Below are 26,961 nucleotides of genomic sequence, written 5' to 3' on the forward strand. Positions count from 1 at the left end.
ATGGAAAGTAAATAATTCGTCCTCCTCATTTTTTAAAAGAAGGGATGCTTATTTTTTATGAGAAACTATTGAACTTAGACATTTTTTAAATCATTCCTCAATATGATTTATTTAACAAAATATCATACTTGTTAGATATGGAATATTTTTTAAAAGTCTTTATTTTTGTGCAAGTTAAAATATGAAAAACAACAAAAGGCATGTCAATAGTAATACAAAGGAAAGAACGAATAACTATTTTCTAATCAAATAAAAGATAAATATATAAAATCCTAATAATAAAATTGAAAAGCAATTAATATTAATGTTTCAACAAACAACTCGATACAAAATTATATCGTCATTTTTATTTATTTTAATTATCAAAGAATTATTAGAAAAATAATAAATAATTAATATTTTAACTCTTGAGGAGTTAAAAAAACTCACTAAATGTGTAATTATTTAGAGAAAATCAAATTTTAAAAATAATGACAAAAAGCAAAAAATGAAAGAAAAGAAAAGGAGAAAAAGAATAAGTAGGACTCTTACTATATAATAGTTTTTGCTATTGTCTGTTTTTATACCATATCAAAATTATTTATAATTTCTTTTCCATCTTCACACAAATAAAAAAGTTTATCTTTATAACTCAATATATTTCACTAAAATAGTACGTCAATTCATTTTAGTGTGGATTTTGTATGTTTCGTTGTGGTCGTTTTATTTAATTACTAAAAAGTTAGAAAATAGAAAAATATATTTCATTATTTTAGTACAAACTTTAAAAATCTTGAGTGTTAATAAATAATATATACTCCCTCTATTTCAAAATAAGTGAATTGTTGAGCCATTTTTCATAGTTCAAAATAAGGAATTGTTCAAAGTTTAAGGGAGATGTTGAAAAATTCTTTCATTTTTGCCCCTCATTTACAATATTAAATAATTATAAATGAAATAATTTTTTGAATACGGAATATGTACACAACGACAGCATCATCAAAAAAATAAATCATTAATTTTTAAAGTTATTTAGAGCGCTCATATATGTAATAGATAAATGACTTAATTTTAAGTAATTTTAATATATGTTGTAAATGAAAGAAAAATGGGAAGAAGTCTTAAAAAGAGAGAGAAAGAATTAGGTAAAAGGGAATGGAGGAGACATGTTATTTAGGTAAAAAATATAAATAGATAAAGATTTTGTAAGTCATGAGATGGATCAACCAACTAATAAAAAGAACAACGCAACACAGTAGTATTTTCCTATTTTTTTTATAAAAAAAACAAAGTTAGAGTATGTCTTGTTACCAAAAGCTTACAATCACAAATAGAGAAAAAACATATGCATCTGTGAAAATGTTCTTACATGTAAACCTTGAATAGCTGATATGCAAATGATAGACTAAAATTTAAAGCCATTATATTTTGGGAAAACTAAATGTAGAGGTAATGAAGAGAATCATATAGAAAGGAGTTGAGGAGATTTTTCATTTAAATAGAAAATGTGAATAGATGGAGATTTTTGTAATTTATGAGATGTAATAAATATTATAATTTTTTTAATTATCAAACAAATTAATTAATGAAGAGAGTAAACTTATCTTTACAGTTTCATAATCAACTTAATTAAACAAATATCAATTTTCTCTATGTATAATTATTTTTCTACTTTTAGTATTTCTTAACTCAAGAAAATATGTTCATTGTAATTGGATATTGGCAGAACAAACTTGGTTCATTCGGACAAATTTTATTAAATTAAAAGAATTATATGTTATGTGAAAATTGAATCCAACAATCATATATATAGACTAATTTTACATAAGTGTTAACAAATACGAAACAAAAACTTAATGGAGGGGATCTCATCTCTTTTTTTGGTCAATTCAAATTTCACAAAAGAAAAAAATGTATTATATCATCTAAATTAGAATGAAAAGAAGCGGATGAAACTAAACAAAAGATGATGGAATCTTGATCGAGAAATTATGTCATATTAACATGTTATATACATAATATATATCGATAGAGTATGGATAGTATTTTCAAAAGACAAAAGTTTGTATGATGAAAATATCAAAAAAAAATTATTTAAGCAACAAAATAGTCAGTTGAAGATCATGTTGCCCTTGATACAAAAAGTGTTTTGTAATATAATCTTGTTCTTGAAGGGTACATATCTTGATGGATAAATAATTAATTGAAAAATTATATAACCAACAATAAGTGCATCTATATATTTGTAAAGTATTGAAACTTCTACTTTTTCAAATTATAATCTGACCAACTCTTGATGAATCTTCCACCGCCATTAAACTTTCTTCTTCATTTTGATGACTTGTAGCAAATTAATTTTTGATCATCTCTTTTGACGAATCTTACATCGGCTTCAAACTTTCTTGTTCATCTTGACAAACTTTTGTTTGGCTATTGTAATACAAGAAGAAATTTTAAAAAATATATCTATAATCTTCATAGAGCTGAAAAACAAAAAAAAAATAATAGTAACAATATGAAGTTGGAGAAAATATAAATGAACATGCAACAGCACCATAGATGATTGCTATTTATAGATGATTTAAATCATAAGAATTAAGTAGAAGGAAGTTGAGGAGACATGTTATTTAATTAGAGAATACAAATAGGTGGAGGTTTTTTTGTAACTTTCATATGTATAATTATATGTAATGAATATGATTGGTTTTTTTAATTATTTAATAAATTGATTAATGAAAAAACTCAGCAAAAAAAAAAATAGGATCCTAGGCCATTGAGAGGTGCCACATCACTTCTTTTTTATCTAGCTTTATATATATATATATATATATGATTTTACCTATAGTTTAAAAATATTACTCATAATACCACTTTTTTTTGATAATTATACCATATATTTTAAAAGGTTAAATCAGATACACAAATCCTTAAATATGATATTGAATAATTATCTTAAAATTCAAATTCCTTAATTAAAGGTACTTTAACAATTCAACCTCACTCAATCTCCTCCCCCACCCCCACGTTATCCACCATTTTTTCTCTCTTCCTTCATTCTTTCACCATATAATTTCTTCAGAATATCTATCAAAAATGATTTTTGTTCATCCTCTCAACAAAGACATGAGGATTACTCCTATTCAAACATTAATTATATTTAAACTAAACAATTTCACAGCCAAAACTTGCAAATTCTATACACAAAAAAAAAACCAACAAGGAGAGCGAAATCTTAGTAACTAGAATCATTATCACTGTTATACCTAGACTCGGCATTGGCACTACTACTTTCTTGACTATAACAGCTGCCGCTGCCGACACTGTCATCTTTGTTCAGCCAATTTCCTTCGCTTTCACCATCGACGACTATGAATTGTGTTTGATTTTAAATATCCTATGTATCTAGTTTCTTTTTTTCATGTATCTGATGTAATGTTTTTATGTATTTGATCTTTTATGTTAATGTATCTAAGCTTTCAATGTCTTGTATCTGCTTTCTTTTAATGTATCTAAGTTGTTAATGTATTGAATCTAATTTTCCTGTTAATGTATCTAGTATGTATATGAATCTGACTATTGTGAAAAAACAGGTTTACCGTCATAGTTTTGAAATGGAATAAAATGGCTATTGTGAAAAAAAATATAGATCAAGATTCGAAGAAATAAAATTGAATTAATGGAAAGAAGAAGATTTTATACACTTTTTATGTTTCTAAAAAAAGGATGAATGAAATTCTATATTTTTGAATTTTTTTTTGAAGTTGTTATGTTGCAGATCCTCAAAGGTCGTTAACAGTAGTGAATTGCTCTATTGATCGAGCAAATCAGTACAATCATTTAATTCAAACGCTTTAAAACATGTATCTAGCTTCAATTGTATCCCATAATTTACTCCGTTAATCAAGGCATTAAGTTACAACATTTAATTCAAAAGTATTTCAAACACGTATCTCAACCTTATACACCTTACTGATACACACGTATCTGACGTATCTCGACACATGTATCCAACAACTAAAAATGATATAAAATGTAATATCAAAACTATGAACTAGTGAGATTTATGTAGTTTAGCCAAAAAAAAAAAAAATCTCTTGAATTCGTCGTGTTCCAATTTGAAGGACAAATTAGGAATTTCCTAAATGGTTGCTTTTTGCTCACAACCCTGGGCCTGTGCACCGCTTTACATTGACCATTCTCCTCTTTCTTCTTCGCAACTCAAATTATATTCTCAAAACTCAGCACACACACAAATTAGAAATTGAAAACGAACGATGATATTTTCAAAGGGTTTATCTCAGATTTCCAGAAACCGCTTCAGTAGATGCCGATGGTTGTTTTCATCGCGTCCCATCCAACAATTACATCAATCCAATCACATCCACGATCCTTCAAAGGTGAAATAAATCTCTTTTGGTTTCGGAGTTGTAGTTTTATTAATTACTGTTGCTTCTTTTTTTTTTAGCTCTAACGGGGGAATGGGTATTCTGAACGAGTTGAGTTTGCGGCTTTTCATGTTTTATTATCATTGTTTTTGCTGATTGTTAGCTCCTGTTGCTTTTCTTTATCTGTAACTGGGAATGCTTCTTGTTTTTAGTCGGGATTATGCAATTTTTTAATTGGAGATGTCGGGGTTTGAGTTTTTCCATTTTTCCAATCGATCAAGGACTCGTCAATTCCACTATATTATTGGTTTCTGCTATGCTGAAGTCCATTTCATTCTACGAATTTAGAATTTAGAAGGGCACAATGAAAGTATACAATCTGTGTAGGCGAGATCAATTAGTTGTGTGTTTTAATCATGCTAATACATTTTCTTTAGGTCCTAAGCTTTTTAGGAGTCTTTTAGACCTCACTTGTTTTCATTAACATTAAGATGTCTCAATCTAAATGCACATTTGAATGATTAAGATGTTGTCTTGGATCTAAACACTGGATGATTAAAATGATTTTTTTTTTGCAATATGTGAATGTGCATAATTTATTTATTTGTAAACATAATAAATATGAAATTCAAATTAAAAAGTAATTAAAGTATTAATTTAATAAAATAAAATATTCATGTTTGCTAGTGATCATAGAAATGGTTTTTTAGTGGTGGTGGTGATAATGGTTGGTATTAGTGATTAGTAATGATGGCGAGGATAGTTGTGATGGTGGAGGTGGTTGGTGTTGTAGTCTAGCCTGATGGTGGCGGTTGGTAGTGGTGGTGGTTGTGATGGTTAAGTTGGTTGATGCTAGTTGTTGGTGCTGTTGATGGTGGTGATGATGAAGAATGTGTGCTGGTTGACAATGTATTCGCCGCAGTTGGCGGCACTGCTAGTTATGATGGTGGAGGTGGTTGGTAGCAGGAATTGGCCTCAATAGTGGTAGCGGTTGATAGTGATGTGGCAGTGATGGTGGTGTCTATGAATACAATTATAATGATGGAGGTCATAGGTGTGGTATTGTCTGACAGCTAGTAGTAATTGCCGGTGATGGTTGTGATACAAAGATGGTTGCTGGTGGTGGTGGCTAGTAGTTGGCGACTGTAATGATGTTTGTGATGACAAAGGTGGTTAGTGGTATGATTGATTATTGCAGATATAGTGGTGCTGAAAATTATCCACACAAAAATAAATGATATTAAGACTTTGTTTGAGATCTTAATGATTAAGACCTGTTCAGACCAAATAACTTCAAACAAATTGTATGATTGATTATTGCAGATATAGTGGTGCTGAAAATTATCCACACAAAAATGAATGATATTAAGACTTTGTTTGAGATCTTAATGATTAAGACCTGTTCAGACCATTCAAACAAATAAGGTTTCTTCATATTTACCAACAGAAAATTATAGAGAACTCCAGGTACTTTTTATTTTATATTTTGTAAAATATCAGGCTGGATGAGCTCAAATGGAGCTACCCATTGATATAGCCAATCCCGCTTGTAGCTATTTTTTAAAGACTGCATAGTTTAATTGCTGAATTTATTGTTATTGTTGCTAATTTGGGACTTTTCATGCTTTATCATCATTGTTTTTGGTGGTTATTAGGTTTTGGGTTGCAGAGTAATTCATTCATGGGTTTCTAATGCTCTTAGTGGTATTGGGCAACAAATTCATCAGCAAAGCACTGCTGTAGCAGAGGTTTGTATAGCATTTTCATTTCATAAATCTACATTACTTCCTGTCTTTTTGCTAACATCATATGTTCACTGGTGGATCTTATGGTTTATATTTCGTGTAATATGTTGTGATCAAGTAATTCAAGAAAAGACACCACAGCACCTACTCAGTGCTGTTATTTACTAATAAACTGATCTTTTACAGATAAAAAAAAAGTATTTCAAGAAGAAAAAGGTGATTATATGGTCTAGGCAATTATAGAAATATTCACAGTTGCTTCTCCATATTCTAATCAAGAGTATATGGGAATGAAGGCCCCTTCTCTTTATTCCTCTCCAGTTGTCTTAGTCTGCAAATCAAAATCAAAATACTTAAAGCTTCGAGGAAGTAGATGAATTTTCTTGGGATCGAAAATGACTTCGTCTGTGTCATTATTGTAGAGCTGCCATTTTAAGGTGTTTTCTGAGTAGTTCGAGTTTCTTTCTGATGCAAATCATCAAGTCTTTTATTTTCCTATCTTATTCGTCGTCGGGTTTTCTTTTTACATCTCCTTGCTTTATATAATTGTGGGTAATGTAGTTCACACTGTTCCACATTCTCTTTTTCTCAGGAGCAAGTAGACCCATTTTCCCTTGTTGCGGATGAATTATCCCTTCTGACAAACAGGCTGAGATCAATGGTAGTTGCTGAGGTATATAACTTGTTCTGTGGTTTGGCAGTTGCTACATTCATGATGATAGATGAGAGCCTGTTTCATTTGTATACAGGTCCCAAAGCTGGCTTCAGCTGCTGAATATTTCTTCAAACTGGGAGTTGAAGGAAAGAGGTTTCGACCCACAGTATGATTTGTGACTCCTAAGCTGAATTTCTATGCGTACTGTACATTTATCATTTTTTGGTGCATAGGCTTTTGCGGATAGTTCAAAGAGAGAAACTTTCACCTTCATCAAGTAATTGTTGGATAAGCAAAATCCACATTTCCATTGATGAAGGCTGCATAGCTTCCAAAAAAAAGTCTCGATTCTCTTACATCACTGAGTTCCTTTTAAATGCTGATGAAAACTAAGTGCTTGGTGTTACTGTTTAGTGAAGTTTAGAGGCACACATTTCACACATTTCTTTCAGAAGGCTTGAAACACGTTTTCCTATAAACTAAGGAAGAAAACGAATTTCCCTTAGTTGCACTTGTAGGTTCAAGCATGATGCTCCAAGAGAGGTGACTGAAAGCAAAACAAAGAATGTGAATAAAACAGGGGGAAACATGAAAAGACTAAAGAAACAAAAAAAGTTGGCAAACAAAATAGAACTGAGTTCTATTACTTTTAACAACTTGGGTCTCCTTTTTTATTTTAGTAGAACATAAAGTTTCATTTTATATATAAAAACAACACTTAGAGGAAATAATTCCTTTTTTATTAGATATGCAATTTCAAAGCAAGTACATGTGTGGTATCGATAGTACCCTCTTGAAACATTGTACTTTGGTGGTGCTTCTTATTTGCATTAAAGGTTATTGACTTATAGTGCAGTTGCTTGGGCAGATCCATCACAACATAGATTTGTCAAGTTTGTATCATGTCAATGTAACATCCATTTTCAACTCATGGTTTCCTACATTCTCCCTCGAAAAATAAATAGACTGGTGTACTTCTTGTAGGTTTTGCTGTTGATGGCAACTGCATTGAACGTACAGATTCCTAGATCTGCTCCCCAGGTGGATGTTGATTCCTTGTCCGGGGATTTGCGTACAAGGCAGCAGTGTATAGCTGAGATCACTGAGATGATCCATGTAAGTATTCCGTCTCTTCATTCTTATAGGATGGGAAGACCATCATGTTGATTGTAAATACAGCTAATATTGACTTTGATGACAAGATTTTAATATATTACGTTACCTGGACTTTGGTACGTGTGTTGGATACAACACAGATACCAAATATGAATACATTTAACTTAATCCATGTTTTACGTGTAATTTGAAGGTTCCATACAAAAGTACCTGACCGATGTCATAACTATTTGATACGAGCACCTGATTTAAAAAACCTTTTTGATACGAGCACATGAAAGGCAAAATGAACAAGTCAAGTGACATAGATGAACTACGCTTTCAGGTGGATTTTTGTACACAGGGATAGAAGATAAATTCATGAAAAGAATCTCATATATAAACCTGATTGGTAAGGAAGCAACAGAGAAACACAGGATTTAACTGATATATCTCACCTTATTGGTAAGGAAGCAACAGGAGGACGGAGCAATCTATAAGAGAATTTCCATATGGTATGATAAGTACTAATCTACCCATAACCATGCATGAAAAATTGCGTTCACTGGGAAAAGTTTGTGGAGTTCTGTTCTGAATTTTTTGGACAGCAGTTGGATGTTAAATTTTAAAGGGTGGCTGATCATTCCTTTCATTGGGAACGGTAGAGATGCAGAGTTGTTTGTTTTGGTCCAGTTGGTTGGTTTGGTGATTGTTGCTTTCTTGGTTTTATAAGGGTGACCTCTCTAGTTTTTTACTTTTCCAACAGAAAAGGCAGCTGCAGCTGTTGCCAGATTGTTTGATATAATTTCGTATTTAAGGCGAGTAAGACCGGAACACGTTTCTACGCCTTACTTCATCAAAAAGAAGAAAAAGAAGACCATAATACATTGCTATACCTCATAAAAAAAAAAAGGACCTAGACGCGTTTCTCTTCCTTATTTGGTATTTTTTCCTTAATGTATCATGTATTCCTTCATCCCTGATGCTCAATGAGCCAACCGCATGGCATTGTTGGCGCAAATTATATGAATGGGCCTGCATTCAGAAACACCAGCATGACCATTTAGTTGATATTTCATATTCTCTCTTCCTCTAGTTTATTAATTGATCTTAAAATGCCATTTCCTTACAACTTTCTTTAAGTCAGGTTTCTTTTTTCACTCTATCATAGGTTGCCAGCCTACTTCATGATGATGTACTGGATGATGCTGACACAAGACGTGGGATAGGTTCTTTAAACTTTGTGATGGGAAATAAGGTACTTAGTACTTCACTTTCCTTTTCTGAAATATGTTATTTCCTGTTAGTGTCTTCCATATAATGCAAGCAAACAGATGTTGTAGTGAGATTGCATTGTGTTTTTCTTAAACCATCTGATATCTGGATTTCACTGGCCCAAATAATCCAAATTAATGCCAGGTAGGTCCCATTACGAGAGAAGTGCCCTCTACCAGGAATTTCTCCATTTCCAAGGAGCTTAAGGTGTTATTTGACTTGTTAACTATTTTAATGGTCGTGGAAGAAAATATTCATCTAATGATGAAAAGTTAACATGATAGAAAAAATATCATTTGAAAGTATAAACTATTTATTGTTAAAAGATTCAAATTCTTGAAACTTGTGAAAGAGGTGTAGAAAAATACTATTAATGGAATAATGTCAAACATTTTGAGCTTGCCGTAATGAAAAAAATAAGGTGTTATATAAATTGAATCAAGACGGAGTATCTTATATTACCAAGTAGAACATTGGATATGACATGCTAACTGGAGATAGTGGTATCACTTTTTAATTATTAGATTATACGGAAGCAGTCATTTTTAGAACTAGAGCAGGCTGAGCGATAAAGGGGCATCAGGACCTATGCTCTCCTCTTGGTGGAAGAGCAATTGTATTGAAATGGATATTTTAATTTTTTTAAAAATGGATGGGTAGTAGAGCAATTTTCACGAATGGGGTTTATATTTAAACCAAAGTAACTCTTTGTAAAGTACATCGTTAAATCATGTTATCTTGGTATCTGCTGACCCTATTATCTCTTCTCCTATTTGATGCAGCTAGCTGTACTAGCCGGAGACTTTTTGCTTTCCCGAGCATGTGTGGCACTTGCCTCCTTGAAGAACACAGAGGTATACTTTGCCTTCTCCTCTTGGCTCTAGTAAACATTTAATAGTTTTGCACAATTGACAAGAGTTGGAACCATGCTGCTCGTAGTATTCTTACTAGTCTCTGGGTTCCCATGCGTTGCATGTTTATTCCAAAATACATAATATAAATTGTGTTGCAATTGGAAAATTTAAATGGTATATAACTATATATATTATTTGACTTTCTCTGAACAATAAAATAGAAATCAAACCATATAAAAAAGTAAGAACCCATATAAGTTAAGGCTAAAAATTCTTGCAAACTTGATGATACTTTAGATGACATATATAATACTTTAATTAAAGATAAATGCATACTCGAACATATATATAAAAAATCTTCAACAAAAACAATGGAAACTAAAATTCAAATGATGAATCATTTGGAAGGGAAAGTCACATGAGAGATATTTATATTAATGTGTGAAGACATGATGTTGGGAAAATTACATAGTAATAAAGAAAATTTCTAACGGAAAAAAGGAAGAAGACGATATAGTTATTTGATAGTACTTTTGCTGTGCGGCCATGTGTTTTTTTTTTTTTTGATGACAAGGGAAATCCGCAGCCGCTACCCTTTGGGTGCGCATAGGATAAAACTCCCGCTCCTATGCAATAGCTCGCAAACCACATAGGAGAGGTAACCCGCACTAGGCAAGCCCGGTGCGACGAGCTCGACCCAGAAGGCGTTACCCCTTGCTTTCGCTGGCAAGGGGTTTCGAACTTGAGACCTCCAACATGGAAGTTCCGAGCCCAAACCACTGGGCCACCCCAAAGGGTATGTGCGGCCACATTTAAATAATGCACTGAAGATGTAAAACAGTTCCATACATTAATTGTTATTAGTGTTGGAAGCTAAACCTTCAAATTGAATAGAGATAATTAAATGTGAGGGCTTTAATTTAAGCACTGAAATGTGAAAGAGCTAGGTGTTAAATATAAGGAGTGAGAAGAATATAAAGGGACGTCATATAGTTATATGTGTATTATAATTTAATATGATAAAATTAATTAATTAATTATATTAGATATTTTATTATTTTTTTATTTAGTGTAGGGGTAAAATGGTTCCAACTTTGCACTTTGGAGCTTCCTACTTTTAGTAGTATATGATGATTATTAAGGCTTGTTCTATTCCTACTTATCCAGAGTATTCTTTTCTGGGGATGTATTATCATTGTGCATTATTTCTTTCTATAAACTTCTTTACGGTCAACAATAAATAATTTTAATTTGTCCAGGATTATTGTTTTTACACACTTTAAACTAGTTAACCCATGTACTTTCATGCAAATTAATCTCTTATGGTTGGTGATTCAGTGATTCCTTTGTACCTTATACATTGTATCGCAAAACTAAGGTTTTTGCTCTTGTTTATTTCCAGCCGTACAACTATATATAAGTTCTTTTTCTCCTATTTAAAAATGTTCACACTTAATTTTCTGCCTGTTCCGTTCATGCATGAATTTTGATTCTCCTCCATTAAAAGAAAAGTAGAGAAATGGCAATACCAGCTAACAGGGATAGGAGTTAGCTAGAAGGTTGATATTAGCTAACCCTTCTGTTGCTTTATTTTAGTTAACCTCTTGTCATCCTCTCTTCAGTTCTGTCGCTCTGATCTTGTAGGTTGTATCTCTTCTGGCAACTGTTGTGGAACATCTTGTTACTGGAGAGACAATGCAAATGACGACTTCTTCTGATGAACGTTGTAGGTATGCTGGTAGAGTGCGGATTAGATTTTTATGGACCCTAATTGAAATTAAGTCAACTAAAAGACATCTATATCTCGAGATATTATAAAACTTCGTGAGTTCTTAAGTAGATTGTTACGTCTTCCCAAATTTGATCATATAAATTAGATCACCTTGCTCACTTAACTTCTTTTTAAAGGTAGTGGGTAGTGCAGATGCCGCAGCAGATAGGAAGAGACTCATGTATTAACAAGACTAGAACCTGTTCCCAACTAGTAGGTATCATCTCCTTAATGCTGAAGAATACAGTACTTGACAGTTTTTAAAAAAAAACAAAACTTATTTGTATCATCTCCTTAATGCTGAAGAATACAATACTTGTTTCAAAAAAAAAACTAGTAGGTATCATCTATATGGATATATTTCCTCCACTATGCCCTTTTTTAGGCAAGTCTGCAAAACTCTATATTTAACTAAAGATAAAACCATGTAGCTATAGATTAGACCTTGTTTTCAACTAGAAGAACAAATAAAGTCGGTGATGATGACAAGAAAGTAGTCAATTATCGAAGAGAAAAATGATATAAGGTTGTCAGAATATCTTTTGTGATCTACATTAGCTTCTTCCTCCTGGCGCATTAGCTTCTTCCTCCTGGCGCATTAAGTATAATCCAGCTTAGTAATTTATTCTCTATGTAGACTAGTCACTTAGACAAAAACTGGCTACAATATGCAAGCAGTTCTAATCTTCTTTCCCAATTACGTGTCCCACTTCCCTACAACTTCATGAATCCCATATTTGGCCTCCTGAAAGGCTGAAAACACTTCTCTTATAAACTTGCTGATAATATTAACAAAACAGTGTACAATAAAAGAAATCAAGAAGATGTGGAAGATGAGAAAATTAATGAATAATTTTTTTTCCTTCTCTCTTCATCATCTTTTGTAGAATTCTAGATATTTCTTATTATATTTCATTTATTTAAACCTGTTGTATCAGTTTGGTAGAAGAAGGGGATCTGGAGCGAGCTATGCATAAGAGCGGGGGTTTATCCTGTGCGCACCCAAAGGGTAGCGGCTGCAGGTTTTCCTTGTCATAAAAAAAACAAAGAAGGGGATCCGGAGTTAAAATTCTGGCTACATAATAATATTAGAACATTGGAACAGAGAATGGGATATCATTAAACCACATTTCTGTAGGAACAACACCTCTTTTCAAAATGCTAACCCTATGAATCAACTCAACAAAGAAAATGCTGCAAACAGATAAATATGAATGAACTACTGAATCATAATTATTTGTTTGAAAAATTAAAATGTTCTGATACTATGAGCAAAATGATGCTTACAGTCAGGAAATAAGACCTAGCTTATATATCTTTCAAGGACACAACATTGTGTTTAACTTTCAGGGTGTTAGGTGTTATGGCTCCAATAAATGGGGAATCTTGTGTCAGCTGATGCATACTAAACATGCACTTTTGCCTAGCCTTCTCACCTGATACCTTAGCTGGCGAGGATGTCAACTAACTTTAGCCATATCATCTCTGTTTTAGAACACCAAGTGTTTTTACTCAGTTGTCCCAGATGCAGATCCAAGATTTGAAGTTTGTGGGTTCCTATAACAATCTCAAATCAATATACCATAATAACTAGGTTCACAATTAAACATTTATAGATATTTATTGGGACACAGAGAATAGTTAGCTCTCTGCTGCGTAAGTAGTTTGATCAGTGAATACATGTGTTAATGACAAGTAAAATTAGTCATGTATGCGTTGCGCTAAAGGTTGCTTACAATCTGATTTATTATCTGCATCTATTTGTTTGTTAGACATTTTGACCAACACTTCTCTGAAATTAATGTTCTTAGTCATCTGTTGCAGCATGGAGTATTATATGCAGAAAACATATTACAAGACTGCATCATTGATTTCAAACAGTTGCAAAGCGATTGCACTACTTGCTGGGCATACTGCTGAAGTCTCCGTGCTGGCTTTTGACTACGGAAAAAATCTGGTCTGTATAATCTTCTGCTGCAAGTCCTACTTGACTTAATATATTCACTTTTAGGTTATAATGGTTCAGTAAAAATAGTTCTATGTTCTGACCTTTTCTCCATTGTTGCTGTCTGGGTGGAAATCTAGTATATAATACTCGTAAGTTGTTGATATGCGTCTTATAACATGACCCTTGTTAGAAATTTCAGTTCGGCAGATATGGTTTTCCTTGTGATTGGACAAATAAAGACCTGTTTAAGTAGTTCACCATAAGGAGTCGTTTAGTTTGAATACAAGTTATGATGGGATTAGTTATGATGGAATAACTTATGCTGAAATTAGTTATGATGGGATGATTTCTTATTGAGTGTTTGGTTTGTTGTATCCAAAACAATATGCATTGTATAAATTTTAAGAACAAATTATTTGTTTACAAAAGTACCCTTCATGAATGTGGAAAGTGATATATAAAAAGGGCTTAAAGGGATATCTTTGTCATTTACCTATTTTATATCGGGATAAGTTATCCTGGGATTACTATACCACCCGGATAACTTATCCCGGTACTAATTATTAATCCCGGGATAAGTTATCCCGGACTTGCCAACCAAACAACAAATTAAGTGGCACTATAATTTAATCCCATGACTATTTGGTGTTATCCTTCACACCAAATGACCCCTAAGAGTTCTCCTAGTTCTGATTTCTTGCTTTCTATGTCTGTTTATGCAGGGATTGGCATTTCAATTAATAGATGACGTTCTTGACTTCACGGGCACATCTGCAACCCTTGGCAAGGGTTCATTGTCTGATATTCGTCATGTAACTTCTCTGGCCTTGTCAGTTGTTTCTCATATTCGTTTACCTCAATTTTAGTTGACCTAAAAGAATGGCTACACAGTTTAGGATGTTGGGAGCATTGGCTTACCAACAGATTTACTCATTTTTCTAATGGATTTCAATTTTCATATCCTGGTCAGATATATGTTTATAAGTTAAGAATAGCAAGCAATTGTCACTCTATGGTTTTAATATCTTATTACCATTACTTTTGTTGTTACTATACTATTACTTTTTACTGCTACTACTACTACTACTGTTATTACCACGACCGTTACCACTGTCAACACGACTGCTCTACTACTGTTATTATATGAGAATTGAATTCAACTACTGCAATTGAAGAATTGAGAGTTTGGATCTTCTACTAGAATATTTGAACTCTTTAGAATTGTTTTCATTAGTGTAGAAGTGAGGCATATACTCTTCTAAGGCTTCCTTTCTCTCTTTATTTTTGTTCCAACAATGATTAGTGCTCAAGTGATTTTTTCATCTTATATTTCCAATTAAACTTTTCATCTGTGTGCCGTTCTTAGTTTCTCACTGGCTAGTGCTTCCAGATGCCATATGATGAAAACTAGTTTCATACTCTTTAGATAACCCTTTACATGATGTGCTCATTCACGAATTCAAGAGTCTTGTCTTAAGAAGCTATTCTCAATCACTTTTCCATATGTAGTGAATTTCTCTGGAATACTTGTGTTTGTAGGGGATTGTAACTGCCCCAATATTGTATGCCATGGAGGAATTTCCTCAATTGCGTACGCTGGTGGACCGAGGTTTTGATGATCCTGTCAATGTGGAGATCGTAAGCATTTTTGTGTTCATTTTCTCCTAGCATGTCCATAATCACCTTTGTATTCTTATAAACTTTGTGGTTGAATGTCCTTTATACCTTTTAATTTGGCGCTTTAATGAAAATGATGATAATGACTTTACTTATCCAAATGATAGAGGTGTGTTTACCCTCTAAATATGCCACAATTTTCTATCAAGTCTATAGCTTTAGTTCTATATAGGGGTGGTAATTGGGTGGGTCAAAATGGGTCAAGACAATAAACGGGTCAAGACCCAACGGAGTCCAAATTTGTTTGGGCCAAAATGGATTGGGTCAAAACGGGTTAGTAACGGGTCATAACCCAACCCGCCAATTTTTACTAAGTTTTAATTGCTTTATTTGTTATTTTATAAGCTTTTAGTACCTAATATTTTTTTTCTTTATTATAACTATATATAACATATAGAATCAAAAAAAAAAAAAAATTGACAAAATTTCTCAAAAATCAATTTGGGTTACATATCATCCCCATTTTTAACGGGTTGAGCTAACAAATGGGTGGGTCAATAACCAACCCAAACTTAAATGAGTTGAGTCGGGGTTGGGTTTGATTTTGCCACCCCTAGTTCTATATGAACCCTCATTTTCATTGAGTGTTTCCATCAACAGAATGCAGTGGTTGAGTGAATTGGTTATTCTGAGATCGTCCTTTCAATGTTCAATATTGGACTAATTTGTGATACAACCATTTGTTCCAAGTCTATTACCGCTCTGGGATTTGAGTTTTAGTAATGACTATTGTGGTGCGCATATTTCTAGTTCTCGACTTTTAAAAATGTTGGAACCGATGTCCTGTGATAGATTAATGCTCGGATCTTCTGGATAGCTGGATTTATTTTTATTAGGAGTACTAGTTTTTGCTAATGACTATCATGTTGTAAATGTGGTGTTGGTGACGCATCCTTTTGCATTCCACGTCCTGATTGACTATTGGTTTTCTCATATAATGTGTGAAATTTAGTTGTGATCACTCTACCAAAATCTGCTGATGAAAATTGTAGGCTCTAGACTACCTTGGGAAAAGCAGAGGGATACAGAGAACAAGAGAACTTGCCAGAAAGCATGCTAGCCTTGCGTCAGCGGCAATTGACTCTCTTCCAGAAAGCGATGACGAGGAAGTTCAGAGATCAAGACGAGCACTTGTAGAACTTACTCACAGAGTCATCACAAGAACAAAATAGGGGGAATAAAGGGAATCTATCTGGTGCAGCCACACATTCAATTAGCGTATGTTTTTTTTTCTCAACTCAACACGAAATCCTGTATTTCTAGGGACAACATACCCTAATTTTACATTATGATTTTGTTATAGATAGATAATTTATGATTCTTCTCATCCAATAATAATTTGTTAAGACCTTTGTTTTTGCTCGCTCTGTACTGGAAAGAATTGTGTAGATTAAATGTGATACACTTTGATGTTGTACAATCCAGTTGAAACTAAGTGGATACATAAGGTTGAAAAGGCTAATGGATATCTTACTAGGTATGCGAGTTGCGTTCAGTTTTGTATTTGTATTTTATTTTTCGATTTTGAGAAATTGTAATCTAGTCAAGGCAGGGGTGATGTGCTATGTCTTTTTTCTTCTTCAGTCTGTACTTATATTGTGAGTGGTGATTATTTGCAGTTTGTTTGTAATATATGTGGATAACAGAATCTACTTTGCAGAGGTGAAATTTGGTTTGAATGGGTGGAAAGAAATAGAAATGTGATGCGCAGGAGAAGTAAAGCATGGAATGGGGCTACGGAGGAAGCTAAATCCAACTTGTTTTGTTTCAGGAAGAAATAAAGGTGTCATTTTAGAAATTAAATTAAATGCAGGATGGCAGTTGGCATATGCTAAACTACCAAAGAAAAGCAATTAGAGGCTTGAAAATCTTATCTTTAAAAGTTTGGAGATTGAAGCTAGCACACCCACCTATCCCTATGTATTTTGAGTGATTATGAATAATTTATGATCATATTAAAGTGCAACTAAAAGGAAGGACCAAATTACATCTTTATCTCTACTATTTTTCAATTTACAAAAATTCCCTAAAATTGTTGTCATTTGGATACATCACATTATACAACTAATTTATGGAGATTAAATGTCAGTTCCCCAAATCATGCAAATCAAATTAATGTCGATCTCTCCAAACAACTCAAGTTTCAATTTTTCTTCTCTCAAATCTCTCCAAATTGTAACAAATTCAAAAAAAGAAGTCGCCAATTATATATAATTATGTATCATATACAAAAAAAACTATGAATATGATATACACTGATTTACATATAAAACAGTGTTGCAGATGCTTAATAGCATGTGATACATAACTATGTTATATACATAACAAAGTTATATGTCTCATATACATAACTATGAATATGATACAAATTGATTTTGTTATATAACATTAGTGTTTATGTATCAACAATAATATTTGATTGTGTCTACAGATGCCTAGCCTTCTAGTTGAACAAGGCTGGGTATATGTATTTGATAGTAAAAGATAACGAAATTTGTAATAGTTGTGTATCTAATACATTACTATAAACATGATACATTGTAATTTGCGTTTTAATTAACTAGAATTATGTATCAAAAATAATATTTGAAAATGATATACTGTACATGATAAAATTGTAATGTATCGTAAAGGTGAAACAAACGAATTATACATTAATTTAAGAATCAAAATCAACTAGATACATTAAAAGATCTGTTGAAAGCAACTAAGAATAAAAAAAAATTCAATAAATTTGATCTACTAAAAGCAAAAAAATAAAATAAAGAAATCCTTCCATACTTTCTCCTTTGTTATGTATCAACTCTTGTAGCTTTTTTTCACTTTCAACAATGGCGACTCACCCATGGATCTCGACCTAAAATTTTTACCGGAGCCACCATCAACCCTTGATAAAATTGTAATGTATCATAACGTTGAAATGAAGGCAATATACATTAATTTAAGAAACAAAACAACTAGATATATTGAAAAACTGAACCCATCACTACAAGAAATATGACTTTTAGCGATAGAAAATTATGTCGTTATAAGTCCAAATCTGATTGTTATAGGTCAATAACGACTGGAAAATATTTGACCGTCACCGGTAGCTAAAAGCTCCGTCGTTAAAAGTTAATGACCTGATTTTGAATCCGATCGTTAAAGATCCTTTATCAATGAAAAATTTTCCGGTCGTCATATATCTTCATTTCAACTACCGATTTACCCTACGCTGATTGTTAAATTTCCATTCGGTCATGCTCATTCAATTATTTGACAATTTCCCTATCCTACTGAGAAATTTTAGTACATATAATTAGATAAACATTTATGATTTTCACTATAGTTATTGAATAGTAGTAACTATTACTATTTCTTAAACTAGCATACACATGTATAGATACACATACACATCCAAAAATATACCAAAATAACTCACATTGATATAAAATTTTCATTGTATGAAATTATTCATAACAAAGAAGAGAGGAATCACATCACTAAAATATATACCCCTTACCAATTGTAGGAAATTAGTTTTAGCAAATTCTAAAAAATGAGAAAATAAAAATATAGCATACGTACAACTGATGCATGTGGATTAACAGATCCAGCAGAATGAACATTCCATATTCTGTTGCATTTGTATATAAGAGTTTGGATTTCTTGGTCATGACTACCAAATTCACTTGCTCCAACTATTGAGTCATTGATCTTGTCTATTGTATTTGTACTTTGTTCTAGATCTGCGAATAATAGACATTACAATCAAACAGGATAGGTCGTTCTAGTATAAATAACCACAGTAGATGAATATTGTTAAATTTACGAGAGTTATTATAGAATGGTAGATATCAAAGCTAAGACTACATACACGCAGAAAAGGGATATATTTATCAGAGAAGGAAAAAACAATATATATGTATACAGGAAAGGTATGGTGTTTAAGTTAAGCTATCATTCTGTAATCAGTGAGTAGTGTTTTAGCCTGTAAAAACGTACTGTTAGTTCTCTATGTGTTAAGAAGTCTAATAAGATATTTCCTGCCATTACTTGATGAAAATTGCTAGAAATATTTCATAGAGAGAAGTTGGATGCATAACCAGAAAGCATGCATAGCGCTATCAGCAGTTGGTGACCATGGTCATAAGATAGAAAGAAATTGATTTGACTAAAATTCGTGCCGCACATAGCCTAGGGTAGGGTAGATTCATTTTTAATTTGGAAAGCATAGCCAAGAAAATATGAATGTTGACGAGGTTTTCTTTTTCATAGCTAGCTCGATCGGGATATAAAACAATTAAAGGCTTGCCGAATCTGACTCAAAGGCTGAGCCTCAAACCTATAAATGATCAAGGCGACAAGCAAGCAGGCTGCATTCAATACCTTATTCAAGAAATTAATTTGGAAGTTGTTTAAAATTTACAAAATAAATATAAAGAATGATTTGCAGAAAGTTTTTAGTTTCAAATTATATATGCAAAGGGTTAAGATCAAATATTGTTTCCATTAAAATATTTCATTCGAGGGACCACCATGCATGCATGATCGTGAAAAGAGGTATTAGTAACACAGAGAATCAAAAGCACACATGAATGGAAATTTCATAATAGAAACAATTTTATTTGGATCACATAGTCGTCAACCATAGTACACATTCTAATAAGTATCTGGTCGAACTTTCTATCGATTAAACAGAATCCTTTGCACTTCTAACCCCTAACTAAGCATGATCAACACAGAAAATGAAAAATTAAGAACCCAAAGTACACAGAGTTAGGTAACTATATAATTAATAATTAGGTTCTCAGTCAATAGAAATCATATAATTTTATCTTCTAACACCCTAACATGAAGAATCACATGGAACCGGCCACACTAATGACTATATATAGTATTTCACAGCTTGACTAGCACTGTCATTGTGAAAAATGTCCATACAAAAAATTTGTTGAGATACATGCCCAAAAGTGTCCACAATTGATTAAATAGTCATACCTAATTAGCTTTCCAGACGTAAACATCAGTGTGCCACAAACTAAGGAATCTTGAAGCGGACTTCATATTTCATTGGAGGTGCCACATCCAATTCTTTAATTACCAATGGCTTTGCGCGGCTTCATATGCAAATGCAACTACACACATTTTCCTTCATGATCGAAAATTGAACCTTAAACGCGCGCTACAAAAGGTTAAGGTAGAAATTTCCTCTGGTTCTTAAGCTAAAATAGGTGCATCAACCTAGCTAGCTAGTTTGATTGCTTCTTTGGATACTCCCTTGCCCCAAATATAGTAAATTCAATTCGCACATTTGTGCTGATGATCTCAATAACATGTAAAGAGTCACAAGATATGCAGCTCATGACATTTTTCTTTAGATTACATATCAATTAAGTCTTAAAATTCTTACGACTTAATGCATGTATAATGGCATTGCAATGGTCATCACATAGTTAAAGATTAGGATAGTTTTAAGTGACATGTTTTACGAGTTTCACACAACAATCGGATTTAGCAGCAACAATGAAAATGTGTTAGTAGGTAACTAGGATTGAACATATATAAATATTTAAGTTAAGTTTGTTTTATTTTATTGAACATCTATATCTATATATATATATATATATATATATTACCTTAAAACCATGAACTCCTAACTTGAATGTTAAATTACTATAATATCCCTAACTTAGGTTGTGACTTTTTTGACGAGTTGTGACTTTTCCGATAAGTTGTGAATTTTATCAAAGGGTTGTGATTTTTCGATGAGTTGTGACTTTTTTAATAAGTTGTGACTTTTCCAAAGGGTTGTGACTTCTCAGAAAGGTCGTGACTTTTCAGATAAGACACAAAAAAACACTTGTTCATACTACCCTTTGTTGACTATAAATAGAGGGGTTTCCTCTCATTTTTAAACCATAATTTTTTTTAGGGGAAATGCATAAGTAACCCCCCCCCCCAGCCTATGCCCAAAATCCTTGAGACACACCTAACCTTTACTAAGGTCCTATTACCCCCCCCCCCCCCCTGAACATATTTTATATATAAATTTCTACCCTTTTTCGGCCTACGTGGCACTATCCTTGAAAAAATTGTCAACACGCGGTGGGCCCACAAGATCAAATCACTAGATCAAGAAAAGATAAAATGAATAATAGGTCAAGAATTTGTTTGTTCAAAAAAAGGATTTCGCTCAAAAAAGAGCCTCGAGAAAAATATACAATGAGATGAAACTAGAGAAGGGTGCAAAGTGTTGATATATTTGTCGAAGAAAGAAGAGGAAAAGTGGGTTGTTGCTAAGCTGGTCTCAACCCATAATCATGAATTTGGTTCTCCACATAGCCAAAAATTCTTGTGATCGAAAAGAAAAAAGTCAGAAGCTCAAAAGAATCTTATTGATCTATTAGATAATTCAGGTGTTCGTCCTAAAGTTGCATCAATATTAATTACTCAGGCAGGGGTGTAGAAAATCTCAATTTAACTGGACGAGACATTCAAAATTATCTAAGTACTAAAAGGCAAAAGAATCTTGAGCAAGGAGATGTCCAATTGATGTTGAAGTACTTTCAAAAGCGTCAATCTGAAAACCCGGGCTTCTTTTATGTAATACAAATGGATGTAGAAGGTCATTTAGCTAATTGTTTTTGGGTAGATGTTATATCTAGGATAGCTTATAAAAATTTTGGCGATGTTGTCATTTTTTATCCTACATACTTGACAAATAGATATAAGATGCCTTTTGTCCCATTTACAGGAGTTCATAATCATTATCAATTCATTTTATTTTGTTGTGCTCTTCTTTGGAGTGGCGGACACAGAATTTTCATTAAGGGGTGTCAATGGTTATAGTAAAAAAATTTATAAATAGGCTAGTAGGGCTTGAACACATGACCTCATGGAGTGTTTGCAATCCTCTAACCAATAGACTAAACCTTCAACTTATTTCAAAAAGTGTCGATTTATGTATTTATATTTATTAAACTAAAAGTTAATCACTATCTACAACATAATTTTCCAACGAAGGGGTGTCGCTTGACACCCCTTGGACCAAGGTAGGTCCGCCACTGTTCTTTGGGATGAAACTCAAGAAACTTTTGAGTGGTTACTTCGCACTTGGAAAAAGGCAATGTTTGGTGTTATGTTTCATACAATTATCACGGATTAGGATGCTCCAATTACAAAAGCAGTGGCAAATGTCTTTCCAAATTGTGCACACCACTTTTGCATGTGGCACATTGAGAAGAAAATTTCTGAATATTTAAGTCATGTCTATCATGACTTTGATGAATTCAAAACAAAGTTTAGTAAGTGTCTACATGATACAACAACACATGAGAAATTTGAAGTTGCATGGACTGATATTATAAAAACCTACAATTTGAAAGAAAATAGTTGGTTGCAAAGAATATATGCAATCAGTGAAAAATGGATTCCAGCATATGTGAGAAGGAATTTTTGTGCTGGAATGTTAACAACTCAAAGAGGTGAAAGTATGAACAATTTTTTTAAGGATCATGTACACTGATGAGTGTATTTGTAGCACAATATGATAAAGCTATTGATGCTAGGTATGATAAAATAAGGGAAAAGGAATATAAAACAAAATATTCAAAGACTATATTGAAGACTTTATATCCCATGGAGGATGAAGCAACAAAGGTATATACCAGAAAAATATTTCAAAAATTTCAAGAAGAATTGATTCAGTCTCAAAAATTTATTTCAGAAAAGATTGAGGTTCGGAATGGAATACATATCTATAAAATTCACTTGTTTAAAAAACAAACTCCTCCATACACGATTAGATTGAACCTTATACTGAAAGATGCTACTTGTTTTTGTCGTAAGTTTGAGTTCATGGGAATCTTATGTAGGCATGTGCTTATGGTATTTATAAAGAAAAAAATTTACTCACTTCCATCCTGTTATCTGTTGAATCGGTGGACAAAGTATGCAACCAAAGAAAAAGTTACTGACATTTCAAATGACAAATCACAAGTGAATAATTTGAAGCCTTCCTCTATAGATGGTTCAATAATATTATGATGCATTCTTTTGGTCTCTCTGAACGAGCTACACGGTCCGAAAGACATTATAAATTTGTGTATCAAAGATTATTTCAACTATGTAAAGAACTTGATGAACTTCCTTACTAGGCCGAGAATGATAATATATGTGATGGTCTAGTTAACGAATCAAATGTAGAACTAAACACAAGTGAGCAGAGACAAAACACTATCTTGATTGACCCTTTATGTGTGGTAACTAAAGGACGTCCAAATTCATTGAGAATGAAAGGTGGTATGGAAAAATCTCTGAAGGTTAAAAAAATGTTCTTCTAAGAAACAAACTAGTCAAATCAAAAGTTCAAAGAATGGCAAGGCAAAGGACAAAGGCAATGAATGAGGTAATCTCACTTTATATAGTGCAACACTTTATATAATGTAATAATTATTGATTATTATTTTTTGTAACTTTGATATTTGATGTATAGTTCAAGCTCTATAATTGAATTGGAATCTCAAAGCACATCACGACTGCTTAGTACAACTCCTAGTACAACTTTATAATGGTAAAATCTTCTATGTTATGTGTTTATTAAAATTTATTTTCATCTACCTCCATAAATTTATCTAATAAATTGTACTTCTTTTTGCTTTTAAAAAAAGCACTTCCAATCATATTCAGGATCATTTCAAGGACAAATTAACCATGGATATCATACCTCATTCACGGTAGATTTGCTCTTATCGTGTTCCTATATATTTATAACGTATTTGCATATCTATACATGTTAAAATGACTTTTAGTACTTTTTCAGGATCTGATGAAAACAACTTCATATCCATATAGGTAAGATTGATGATTTATGAATGTTAAACTTGTGTTTAGAGCTTCGAGACTCGAGCTTCAAGACTGATGGAGAGACAAACATCTAGAATTTATTTATTTTTCTTTTCTTTTGGTAGAAAATAATTCTAGGTTCTAATGTACAATTTTTTCCTTTCAAGATTTTGTTTTCAATTGTAATTGCAATCACTGTTACAGTTTTAATTCAAGTTTGTGCTTTATATTGTTGGTTTTGTATTTATTTACTCACATGAATTAGCAAGAATATCTCAATAAAATTAATGGAATAAAATCAAATTATAATAATAGGCATTAAATATATACACACATGCACAAAGATGTAGCTAATAAGATGTTATACATTTGTTTGCAATACATCACATTGTATGTAGATGTAAGAATTTTATTTATTAATATGAAGATTTGAATTGTTTACTATAGTTGTTTACACATGAAAAGCTTCTCACAAATCTACCCATGATAAAATCAAGAAAACTCCTTCAATAACCTTAACCTCTATATCCAAAATTAACTTGCAAGATTTGATCTTTTTGTGTTTTTGAACAGGTTGTCACATTTGCATATTGTAATATCTATTAAGAACAAAGAAAAAGGTCAAACAGTATTTGAAAATGGCAATACCCCTCCAATAACTTATAGGTAAAGTTAACTTCCAAGATTTGATCTTTTTGTGTTATTGGTCAAGTTGTCACAATGTTGCACTTTTGATCTAGAACAACTTCATATGCTGTGGAGGACAAATGTAACTGATTGGAGGGGGAGTTAGTTAAAGATAATAGGAAATTACATTTCAGTTTTAGTAGTTTAAATACTAATTTCATTAACTACAGTTTAGTTCTTTAATAGTTTTATTCTGCATTTACAGTCCTCTGGCAGAGTTATTATTTAGTACTATGAGTCAACTAGCATCCAAGAGAGGTCACTATCCTTGGACGGCTATATATTGTACTGAAAGGTTCTCTTTCCTTTCTTATGAATGAAATTATCTAGTGTTATCTTAGCTAGCTTCTTTTCCTATTTTTCCTTTTCTAGTTAATTATTATCTTAGTTATCACTATTCCATTGGGATTTTCATTTGCAAAAGCTCATTTTGCAACATTTGGTATTAGAGCACTCTCCTGAGCTCTGTGGGTATTCAACTATGGCTAATGATATGACAGAGATCAAGGTAATGTTTGATAGAATGACATTAGAGATGGCCAACTTCACTATGAGGCAAAACCAGATCGAAGAACAACATAAGAAGGCCATAGTTGCACTGCGTGAGTCTATCAACACTGCTACAACAAATGAAAAGGGAAAAGGGGTAACAAGTAGTGAAGCTCCTGGTGATATTTACACTCCTTCTAGAAACCCCATGGTTTGGGCTACTACTGCCTCTACTAGTAACCCCCTTATGTTTCAATCTCCTATGGGTTATCAATATGGATCTGGGCAGTATCACACACCAACAGGAGGTCATTACCCTCAAACATCAGGGGGTTATGGAGGACCTCAGTTTCCTATGTATTCGGGGCAGATTCCAACAACAGGCCAAGGAGGTAGAGGTTTTGTTCACCCTATCCCTCACTCACCTGTATCCCATGGTAGTGGATCTCTATCTCGACTTACAAAGGTAGATTTTCCTCGATTTGATGGGACCAACTTAAGAACTTAGATGTATAAGGTAGACCAGTTCTTCTCTTATGATGACATCCCTTATGCCCAAAAGGTGAGGGTGGTTGCCTTACATTTTGATGATATTGCTATTGAATGGAATCTCTCTTATATCAAGATTAGACCAAACATACTATATCCCACTTGGGATGAGTATGTGTATGCTTTGGTGGACAGGTTTGGTGGTGATTATGAGGATCCCATGTCGGAGTTTAAGTTGGTGAGGCAAGTAGGTTCGGTGAAAGAATACCAAAGGGAATTAGATAGGATCGTGACCATGCTATCTATACTGCCTGAGCATGCCATCAGTGGATTCATCACAGGGCTGAAACCTGAGATTGGCTTCACTGTAAAGTCTCACAGACCCTTTACCTTACCTCAAGCCTACCAGTTTGCTAGGAACATAGAGTCTCAACTACATGCTCAAATGAAATTGACTAAAAGCTTGATGCCTAGTGGGGGAAACCCTTACCAGAAGGGGTATTCTCCAAACAGTGAGAGTAAGGGTACAGGGTTTAAAAGGGAACCAACAACAAGTTTCAACAGGGACAAGGGTAGAAGATTATCTTAATCTGAGTTGAATGAAAAGAGACAAAAGGGACTTTTTTTTTCTGTGATGAAAAGTTTGTGCCAGGACACAAATGTGCATCAAAAACTCAACTACACTTGCTGGAGGTGGAGGAGGATGCTGAGATCATCATAGATGATGTTCCTGAGGATCAAGAACCCCAAGTGGATGAAGAATGAGAGAAGGAAGTCTATGAAATATCTCTCCATGCTATTACCGGTGTGACTGGCTACCACACCTTGAGAGTTACAGGTTACTGTGATCAAGGCTCACTCAGTATCTTGATTGACCCTGGTAGCACCCGTAACTTCATGGAGGAAGAATTGGCCAAGAGGTGGGGACTACCAATCCAGACTATAAGTCCTCAACTTGTCAATGTTGCAGATGAGGGAATGAGGCAAACAGTTGAAGTCTGCAAAGAGTTCAACTGGTTGATGGGAGGATCCACTTTCAAGGATGATTTTTTGCTTATTCCATTGGGATCATGTGATGTCATACTA

General features: G+C 33.0%; 1 protein-coding gene and 1 pseudogene across 2 annotated transcripts; both read left to right on the forward strand.

Annotated features, from left to right (window-relative positions):
• Positions 1-4,164: 4,164 nt before the first annotated feature.
• On the forward strand, positions 4,165-16,743 carry LOC125842249 (solanesyl diphosphate synthase 3, chloroplastic/mitochondrial). 2 transcript variants are annotated; one of them, XM_049521507.1, is made up of 12 exons: positions 4,165-4,376; positions 6,020-6,112; positions 6,702-6,782; positions 6,859-6,930; positions 7,749-7,880; positions 9,031-9,117; positions 9,917-9,988; positions 11,633-11,718; positions 13,584-13,716; positions 14,430-14,519; positions 15,247-15,345; positions 16,377-16,743. In XM_049521507.1, exons 1-12 carry the CDS (start codon positions 4,254-4,256, stop codon positions 16,554-16,556), a joined length of 1,248 nt encoding a protein of 415 aa, XP_049377464.1. In that variant the 5' UTR covers positions 4,165-4,253; the 3' UTR covers positions 16,557-16,743. The 2 variants fall into 2 exon arrangements, with proteins under 2 accessions (XP_049377464.1, XP_049377465.1); XM_049521508.1 differs by lacking the exon at positions 15,247-15,345.
• A 6,088-nt stretch (positions 16,744-22,831) lies between these two features.
• Positions 22,832-23,708, forward strand: LOC125842837 (protein FAR1-RELATED SEQUENCE 5-like; annotated as a pseudogene).
• The last annotated feature ends 3,253 nt before the right edge of the window (positions 23,709-26,961 follow it).

Source organism: Solanum stenotomum, chromosome 10 (genome assembly GCF_019186545.1).
Source record: "Solanum stenotomum isolate F172 chromosome 10, ASM1918654v1, whole genome shotgun sequence".
Lineage (NCBI taxonomy): Eukaryota > Viridiplantae > Streptophyta > Magnoliopsida > Solanales > Solanaceae > Solanum > Solanum stenotomum.

What these genes read in the sequence shown, in the direction of transcription:
- LOC125842249 (XM_049521507.1), top strand. Translation starts at nt 4,254, where the DNA reads ATGATATTTTCAAAGGGTTTATCTCAGATTTCCAGAAACCGCTTCAGT. An exon ending in GAAAGAGGTTTCGACCCACA is followed by an intron (nt 6,931 to 7,748) that starts GTATGATTTGTG and finishes TACTTCTTGTAG; the next exon opens with GTTTTGCTGTTGATGGCAAC. An exon ending in ACTTTGTGATGGGAAATAAG is followed by an intron (nt 9,118 to 9,916) that starts GTACTTAGTACT and finishes TATTTGATGCAG; the next exon opens with CTAGCTGTACTAGCCGGAGA.